The following is a 10,200-nucleotide window of genomic DNA, read 5'->3' on the forward strand; positions in this document are numbered from 1 at the left end:
TTATTCTTTACAATGATGATTCTATACCGCCCCAGACTGAATGTCATGTTGAAGGTTTTATCTGAAAGTACATTAATTTTATTTAATACTTTGGTATTCTTTATAATTTTGATTGTATAACATCCCAGACTGAATATTATCTAAAAGTTTGATTTGAAAATGAGTAATAAATTAATTAAGTTTAATATTTCTTATTTAAAGTAGTTTATTTTAATATTGTGAAAAATTCATTGTATATTTATTTTGTTATGATGATTTTATACCGCCCCAGACTGAATGTCGTGTTGAAGGTTTGATCTGAACATTTAAAAATGTATTGTCAATGGACACAGCTAATTAATAATTTATTGTAAATAAAAAAACATTTTGTATGGGCTGTGGTATGTTCTATTGATAATTAGTAAAATTATTAAATGAGACATAAAATAATTAAAACATATTATGTTGTGGTTATGTTAAGTTGTTTATGTTGAATAAAAATTATTTTTATCTAAATTATATAAAATTTGGTTAACAGATTAATACATTTTTATATTTTTTTTTTTTAGAATAAATATTCGTATTGAGCATGTCAACCCATCTAAATGCCGTGATGATTTTATCAAACGTGTAAAAGAAAACGAAGAGAAAGTTGCTGATGCTAAAAAGAAGGGAATCAGAGTGAGCCTAAAACGCAAAGTAAGATAAATATTTTCTAGTACATTGTTTTTATTTATTATTTAATAAATTATGAACAGTGTTGTATACAGATAACTTAAAATTGATTTAGTTAAAGATAAAAGATAGTCTGTGAAAATGTATCTAAGATATATAATTTGTATTTTTTATGATATTAATTTATTGAATTACAAATTTGTCCATATTTAAATAGTAAACTAAAACTAACAGACAAGTTATAACATTATATTATAATTATTGAATGACAAGTGACAACAGATAGAGGAAGAGGAGTTATGAAAACAGTTAAGTGGTGGTGGTTAATAAAGAAGACTAGCATAATGTGTATTATACTGTTATATTTTTGTGAATATTATTTTTTATTAATGTGAATACTAAACTATGGACAAATTAAATTCTAAAATTTACAATATATGAAACATATATACTTATATATAATTAAACTAATTAGGGTATATAATTGCTATGTGTAACTATTGTACAATATGTAAGCCAATATAATATACATTATGCATTAATTGTGTGTGTTGTGTCTGAGTACCTACTAAGTAGTTATGTTTTACAACAACTAATTAGAGAATAAAAATAATATTTATGGCTGTAGGATGAATTAAATTCAAATTATTTTTATTTTATAACAATTTATTGGTTATTATAGATTAAACTACGATGATTTTTATTTATATTATTAATGCCAGTATAAAAGAATCGCTAAACATTTATTTATCTAAATATATTTGTTTAGATAATTAATTATTTATCTAGATAATGCTCACCGCTTATTATGAAGTGTTTAGGTATTCTAAATGTCAAATGATTATTACAGTGTATATAAAAACGTTTTTTAATTTATTTATTATTTTTTAGCCTCAAGGACCCCGTCCAGGTCACATAGTAAGAGGAACAGAACCAATCAGTCTAGCTCCTCTACCTTATGAATTCATTGCTTAATTGCTGTTTTAAATATAAATGTATAATTTAAACACATTTTTGTCTTTTATTTTTTATTATTAAACAATCCTTATTTGACACTTCTTTTAATACGATTGCCTTGAGCGGTCCTTGTAAAAAAAATCATTAATGCCATCTGTAGAGATTATGGCATTGGAAAAGATTAGTAAGTCACCACCGTATATTTTCGATTCAATTTAACTTTAATTCTTAGCAAACGAAAGGATTTTACTCGTTATCGCATGAAATCTCCAAGATGTTATGTGAATGATGCGATAATATGGATGCATTGCAAAAAAAAAATCCTCGTAGAAAGTCGCACAAGATTTTTAATAAATATTTATTTTGTTAAATTTATTTTGAGCCAATCACGTTTTAATTATCTTGGGAAAAAACATATTTATTTTCTATTATTATTTTTTATTACACTAAATGTAATTTTCATTGTGATATTGTTGCAGCGTATGTACAGAATTTGTTGGTTGTGCTCATTCATCGAGTGTTAGAGCTGTGGTTAGGTTGTTAGGTTAAATGAATCATTCTAACTAATCGATAAGTTCGATTTTGGTCTTTGATAATTTATAAACATTTATGACCATTAGCTTGTGATGACTATGGCGCTCGAATTCGTTTGTAAATACATATTTTTACTGTGACTTGATAAATTAATTTAGGTAAGTGATAAATTCGTTTCAAGGGATTTCCTTTGAAATTAACTATATTTTATAGGTTATCGTGGTTAATATTTAACAATTCAATTATGATATATTTATCATCGTTATTATAAATAATTTTTAATTTTACATAATTTGTGTAGTATTTCTTTATTAGTAGACCATGACGAAAAAGCTTTTCACGCAGCGACCCCGGTGGATTTCTTCCACTTTCCACCTGGGCCAGTTTGCCACTGGTAATGAGGGCTAGAGCCCCGAGGCTCGTTGTCTCAGCCTTTTACACAAAATTATTTATTTTATTTTGTTCCACTGTTCGTTTTCTATTTGTTTCATTCGTCTCATTCGCTGTAGCATGAGATGCAAATTTGAATATTTTTACTGTACCAAAGCAATGGTTTTTACCACTCCGTGGGGTCCGTTAGACTCCGCAATTGTTCCTCAAGAGCTCTGTTCGATTAACCATAAAATATTGAACGTAATTTAAAATAAACATATATACATACATTTTAACAAGGCTCATAAAATCAAATATGATTCACCGATAAGTTTACAAACAATATTGAAATTCCGATAAAAAAAAAATGTAATAGTTTAATTTTAGATGAAACCCATTCCCGGTCCAGATATTACCCGGCTGGGTATATTGTACATAAATAATAATGTTGATTACATATTATCTCGTTTTGAGTTTCCTCCTGGATACATATTATGTGCAATATGCTTCGTAGAACACAGACAAAACATGAATTATGAAATTTTGGGGCTCCACGAGAAAATACTACTGATAGAAAGGCTCCGTGAAAACTCGGCCGAAAAACTGAGAATCGCTGTTCTAAAGTATGTATGACTTGGCCAAATAAGTGTAAGTAAAGGGGGCCTTTAGAGGATTTCTTCCACTCTTTGCCTGGGCCGGTCCGTCACTGGGTTGTAGGCGTTTGAATACCAACATCCAGGTAATTCTTCGGTTCCGTTTGCCACGTACAGTCGTCTCTGCCTAAGTTCGACTCGGTTTCGTCCATCTGCGTAGTCGCGTTAAGGTCCACCACCGTCTTCGTTAGCTCGGCTAACGCCGAGAAACTCAAGACGGCGATGCACGTGGCATTCGGAAGACCGACGGTAAACCCGTTCACTTTCTATCGTTGCCATCGGTTTTCTTACGGTCAAATTCTAGAGATTTTCCTGCAGTCCGGCCAAGTGTGGTTCTTTTGCACAACATTAAATTCATTTTTTTTTGGAAGAAATACCGGAGCTGCGGATTGAAAAAAATAAATAAATATGGTGTTTCGAACGTAAAATTATGTTTTGACGATTCGCGCGATGGATTTCGTATGAGATACGTATTGTTTGGAAGCTGAATGGGAACAGGGCAAATGATCACTTCTGGAATTCGTTTGGAAATTTTTGTAAAACTGAAAAATATAAAAAATTTAAAAGTTCGACTAGTTAAATTAGTTTTTAAGTGGTGTGAATAAAAAATTAAACAATATCAACTATTTTTAATATGTTTTTATAGTGTTTTGAAGAAATTGTTCCAGTTTTTATTTAAGTATATTTTAGAAGAATAAAACTTTACTATGTCATGCTAAGTTATACTTGTAGTAACACAATATATATATTTATACAGAAACATCGTACCCATAGTTTGTTTTATATTAGTTGTTTATTTTATGAATTCTCCAGAATAAGTGATCGTCAAAAATATATTAAACAAACATCTAACAATATTCGCTCTAGTTCCATTATTAATTCTTACAATTTCAAATTCATTTTTTTTTTACTATATCCTAATTATGTGCTATTCTATTTTATTGGTGATATTTTATAAAATATATTTTGAATATTTTACTCACAAAACACGTGACGATGATCAATATTATAAGACAGAAACGTATATCTACAGTAAAACTTTGATTAACCATTTCTCGATTATACGTGCTTATTCTTCCGAAAATTTGTATGTACCAAAATAAAGCACGTAATAATAAACACAGTATATTGTTAAAATGCTAAAGATGATATAATAATAATTAATTTAAATAAGCAATATGTGGACTATGTTATTAGTAAATGTATGGAAGTAGTTGATATTCTTCTGAATTTTTTCTAGTAGGAAAATTTTGAATTATATGATGTCATAGATTCAAGAAAAATTAGTAGAATTATAGGTGAAGTAAAAAAAATCATTTCAGACAGCAATAAACAAAAACTGATTGCTTCAAAATTTGAAGTTCAAATGCCAAGCCTTGATAATTTTAAAACACGAAAATATGTATTTTTTTTTAATTAAAAAAAAAAATAAATAATAAAAATAAAAAAAATATGCATTTATATAATATAATTTAAATTTAATTTAATAGTAAATTAAAAAAAATTAAGTACAGTCATTGCCAGATAAATTTAGACAGTGGCGGCGGCGCTTTTCATGAAGTGTAGCCCTAACAAGTTGCTGGCAGTGCGGTGCAAAGGTCACACAGTTGGCTACGACGCGCACAGTCACTAGTTCGAACCCGGTGTGTTTTGACCGCGCGGCACACTTCAATCGCATCAACAATTTGTTTATTATAAATGTATAAAAATAAATGACTCGGCTGATCAATGACAATATTAAATAATAATAAATATGGTCATTATGGAATATACTAACATAGATGGATATTTACTCATTCGTGCCAGTATGTGTTCGTGTTCTTTTATACTGAAAACGTACGCTATAAAATAAATAGTTTTTTTATAATGAGTTCAAAAATTAAAAATCGTAAAGTTCACAGTCAAGCTAGAGCAATAATTTGGAATTAATATCGTAAAATAATTTTTATAACAATTGTTGGTTTATTGATGTATTTTTGGTAGTAATATTGAAATACGGAGAACCACTGGTTTTCCGTTGTCGCCCCGCCGTCACCGTCTCAATTTATCTGGCAACGACTGTAAAAGTCGTTCTATAAAAAATGTCGATTATTCGTGGTTTTTATTTATCCGTGTGATTCCTTCCTTCCATTATCCTGGAAAGTCGAGTTTTTACTGTATGTGTCTATGTAAATTAATCTAAAACATACGTTTTTGATATTATTTTATTTGCATAGTTATATATTATTAAACGAATAATTCGAAATCTGAGAATTCGATTTATATCTACGAATATGTTTTCATTCACTATCCCATAACATGTTTAACTTTTAACACTACAAGTCTCTACAATATTGTACGTACCCTACTATCGGTGTTTAGTATAAATATTTTGTTATTATTTTTTAGTGTTGAATTTACACTTGATGTAGTTTACATTGGTGTTAAGAACATATTCAAGGTCTTTAACTTTTTACTCAGCAGTGTTATAATATTCACGGACAAGGTGTTCAAAAATTAATCTTGACTCTCTTCTATCAAAGTTTGCGAGGACTTATATTGGACTAAACTAGAAAATATACAATTAAATGATATAACTGAACTCGTTTCAACTCTACTAAGTGTGTTAATGCACTGGTAGGTAGGTATAGAAATTATTTAGTTTTTATAAATAATTTAAACTGTGGTCATACCGTTCTGAAATTTTACAAACTCACGCACTACCTACATGTTATTCAATTTTGTGCCGCAAACTTTTGGGAGCTGTCATTATTATATATGTATAATATATGTAATGCTATTCAATGTGAACAAATACGAGACGACATAGCGAATATTATTACATTATTGTAAGATCAAATGTGAAACACGAATCATTCGTCGCTACTTGGAGACAACAATGCCAAGATGTATAAAATATATACATATTTTTTTTGTGGAAAACGGTCATTTCTATTTTGCGGAACACGCTTATTGAAAAATTGCAAGGAGAATCGAAGAAGACTAAAAAGGGTTGAAGTGGAAGAAGAAAACCTGCAGAGATGAAAAAGTGAATTCGAAAACGTCACAAAAACGTCAAGAACAAGAGTCCAAATAAATTATTATGTGTTAAGAGTCGTATAGAAGGAAAAAATAACGATTTCAAAAGATTGAAAAGTATATTGGAAAAGTATGTTGAACACGTGGGAAAACTAACAACAATTATATTTTTTAGAAAGCTGTACGAGAAAAAAGATAAACTTGTAATTCCGGAAAAAAAAATCAATCGTCATGTAAAGAAGTAAAAACGGTTTGTATTTTCGTTTATCATTCTAAATTAATAGTTTATATACGAATGTAGTGCGATTGAATGATGAAATGAAGCAGTGGCGGTGCCAGGATTTTTTTAGACCAATTGGAGGCCACCAATTATAAGGTAGAGCCACGAAAAATGATATTTCAGCAAAAAAAATATGATGTAATTACTATATTTTAAAATTCTAGTAAATTCCAACACTATGACTAAACTACTTTAAAATAATTCTGCTTACGAAAAATGATTATATTATGTTTAAGGTCAGACCGGTGGTAGGGCCACTGGTGAGTCCAGGAATTTTCAGGTAGGACCATGAAAAGTAATGTAGTGGTACTTAAAAGTGGATATTTAAAGGGAAAATCAACTAATATTCTACGAGTATTTGGTAAAAAGCAAAAAAAAACTCTTTTTTACTATTAATACCGCATATGGATCCATATTATATCTGGGAGTCTTGTAATCCCTAAAGATGCCCGTAAAGTGGTCCATTGGGTACCCTGGAGATATTTTTTTTAATTTCATGACTGAATAAAATACAATTATCTATGCACATATTTGTGTAACTATACACATATGTACACTTCTGCGTACTATTTACGTAGACTTAAAAAAGGTTTTTCCTATTTTTTTTCTTTATAGTTGAAAAGAAAAGTTTTCTTGCATCCCAAAAGGGTTTGTAAGTCACGGATCGTAATCAAAAAAAATAAGTTAAGAATTTCTCCTGTACTACTGATCGATTCATGTAGGTATATGATTCATCAGCCACATGGGTTATGTGAGTAAAAAAATTACGATTGATACGGTACTTGAGATGATTGTTTTACGAGTATTTTTTCAGGATTTTTTTTCATTGGAATTGCTGAATTATTAGTAGTGCGACTATAGGATTTATTTTTTGGATTCAAACGTAAAAAAATTACTTGGTTGGCATTTAGAAAGGAGATGTGACGAGATATATAATGGGTTAATAATGTATTACCACGTAGTTAATTTATATCTTTATTTCTATTTAGATTTTATATTTTTTATATCTATAATATTTCATAATGTTATTTGAATAGTTGACTTATTTATCTGCATATAGATAATTCGCGTTTAATCATATCATTTTTATCTGTACATATAATTACTAATTAATATACTATTATAATAGCTACTACGAGCTACATTTATTCGTAAATTACAATTATGTAACCTCAATACTGCAATTTAGTAGGCAAATTTGATATTTGTGCATAGATCGTATTTAAGTAACGTTTTATTGCTATTTGAATTATATATTAGAGGAAAGGAAACTGAATAGAGAAAATGTAAATTTTCAAAAAATTAAATTACATTATATCGTATATAGACATAGTTAGATTTTGAATTCTGATTGAGTCTGAAATAATCCCGATATCCATTCCAGTACAGGGCTTTCGATATTTTTTTTGTACATGAGTTATTATTCTCATAAAATTAGAAATTATTCTTCTGTGACAAAATCTAAACTTATAATAACTTTCATTTGTTATATTTATTAATTTCAGAAAATGTGTAATATAACTAAAACTGTTATAATCTAATCTAATCTAACTAAAAAGTTATGAACAATAAATATTTAGAGTTAATATTTTCTCCGCTTCAGTGGTACCAAACTATAAAAAAAAGTAGTATGGCAAGTATTAAATTTTAATAGTAGCCACTCACTACTCAGTATTCTCCCAATCCCCACAATAATTGTCAATGAACATTAGGGTGGAACGAAAACATTTTTTATTTTAAATTAAATTATTGATATTATTATTGAAAAATCAAAATATTATAATTTTTATTACTATTTGATAACACCAAATATATTTTGACCAAAGTTAATAATATTTAATAGATTTCATTTTAATAATGATGTATTCACAAAATATTTTTTTAAGGAAGAAGAAGGACCAAAACCCCTATTTACTTCTACTGAGGAGCTTCAGCACCTCCAGTTTTTTCATTGAAATTGCGTCCCTGTGCTTAGATTGTTCACAGATATTATGGCTCCGCAGTGTAAATACTTACCTGCAGAATTGTGATTGTGGATAATATATAAATTATATTATAATCACATTTCAACTTTAGATACAATTGTTTCACTAAACGACATTTTTAGTAAGCACTGAAATTAGTTTTTAAAAGAATATTATTTCTTTCTCTATCTCTAGGCATGATTTACCCGTATAAAGGAAACATAAATTTGTAATGTTTCGATTAATGATGAACACAAAATACGATTTTCATCGGTCCCTATAATAAACGAATAAGAATAAAGATTTTAATATTAGGTAATATCTATATAATTGAATATATTTAATTAATATTTTACGTATGTTTATTGTTGGCTAAAATTAAAAATTAATTTTTATTATTGATTTAAGTCTGTAACTTTAGCTACGCAGTTGTTTATATGTACTTCCCGAATAATGAAATAGCGTTTTTAATTTTTAATTTGTGGGAGAACGACTTAATGGATTAGCTTTGGTCAATATTAACAAAAACGAACAATTAAGTGAGGGCGAAATTAATAAAATCATTTTCAAAAAAAGGCATCCAGAAAAATGCAATTAGATGAGTAAATAATAAAAAAAACAAATAAAAATCTATTTTAAAATTATGAAAAAATTTAAATTTATAATTTATGTAATATATCGTATCACATTTGTATTATAAAACCTACAGATATCAGTAATATATGTATGTGTTATTAAAAATATATACCACTTCTACGAGTTTGCAGATTACAACATTAAGCTCTTAAGTTCATCATTGCAGTGATATTAGAATATCCTCGTAATCCGCTATCACGTCTTTATAGTTTCAACGCCATGGCTTTTGCAAAGGCTCGGCTCTGCTCTTAACCGGTAGCTTTAATAAAATAACTTTGCGTAGACAGGGTTTTTATAATGTAACATATTTTTTTTTCACCGCTCACAAAATAAAAGAAAAATACGTTGTAGGTGTGTGATGAGGTAAGTAGAAACACAAACTGAATATATTTAAAATATTGTCATTCAATCTAATTTAACCAAAATGGAAATCAAAAAAAATTAATTTTGGTACATATCTGTAATTAAAACTGTTACTGGGAAGAAAAAGAGAAAAACTGAAAAAAATTTTAATGAAAAATGAATTGAAAATAATGATTAATGATAATATATGAAAATTTATTTTTTTCTTGGAATGCCTAGAGAGGGGGATGGTTGAGTGTTCAAACCTTCCTTGGAAATTTCAAGGAATTTAAAAAAAAAAGTATTTTTTAATATTTTTATACAACTTAAGTTTAATTTCGTAAACATTTTTACCAGGATTATTTATATCATCTATTGCCGATCTATCCATTGCCGTATTTCCCAGTAAACAGTATAAGCTAGTGCTTAGGGTGGCAATTTCTCAAGGGCGCAAATAATTTTTAATATTACATTTTCATTATATGTAACTAGAACTAAAATAAATGCAACTAATTATAAAATGTTTTATTTTATGAAAGCCGATTGGGCTAAGTACTAGGCATTAACTATTTAATTTTGAATATAATTTAAATATAAAATATTTAAGCTTTTTTTACTACCATATTTTTTATCGTTATATTTTATATCATATTTTTATAATTAAGATTTTTTTTTATGAATATGTTTGTATGTATTTTTATAACAGCTGTATATTTTTTTTTGCATCATTCAAATTTTAAGTAGTAAAGGAAACAACTATAATTATATGCTTTAATAACATTTTTTAGAC

At 27.9% G+C, this 10,200-nt stretch overlaps 1 protein-coding gene and 1 non-coding gene across 2 annotated transcripts in view; both read left to right on the forward strand.

Moving 5' to 3' along the window:
• Positions 1-1,665, forward strand: part of LOC112687421 (60S ribosomal protein L21) — a 4,771-nt gene extending 3,106 nt beyond the window's left edge. The window contains exons 4-5 of the mRNA XM_025560118.1: positions 549-678; positions 1,546-1,665. Coding sequence (XP_025415903.1) covers positions 549-678; positions 1,546-1,629 — 214 coding nt within the window. The 3' untranslated portion in view covers positions 1,630-1,665. The remainder of the gene's footprint in view (positions 1-548; positions 679-1,545) is intronic.
• LOC112687526 lies at positions 6-69 on the forward strand. Its single transcript, XR_003148987.1, has one exon. It is a non-coding gene; the product is annotated as a small nucleolar RNA SNORD31 (small nucleolar RNA).
• Positions 1,666-10,200: the final 8,535 nt, after the last annotated feature.

The sequence above is a fragment of the Sipha flava genome, unplaced genomic scaffold (genome assembly GCF_003268045.1).
Source record: "Sipha flava isolate LNK unplaced genomic scaffold, YSA_version1 34_pilon_pilon, whole genome shotgun sequence".
In the NCBI taxonomy this organism is placed as follows: Eukaryota; Metazoa; Arthropoda; class Insecta; order Hemiptera; family Aphididae; genus Sipha; species Sipha flava.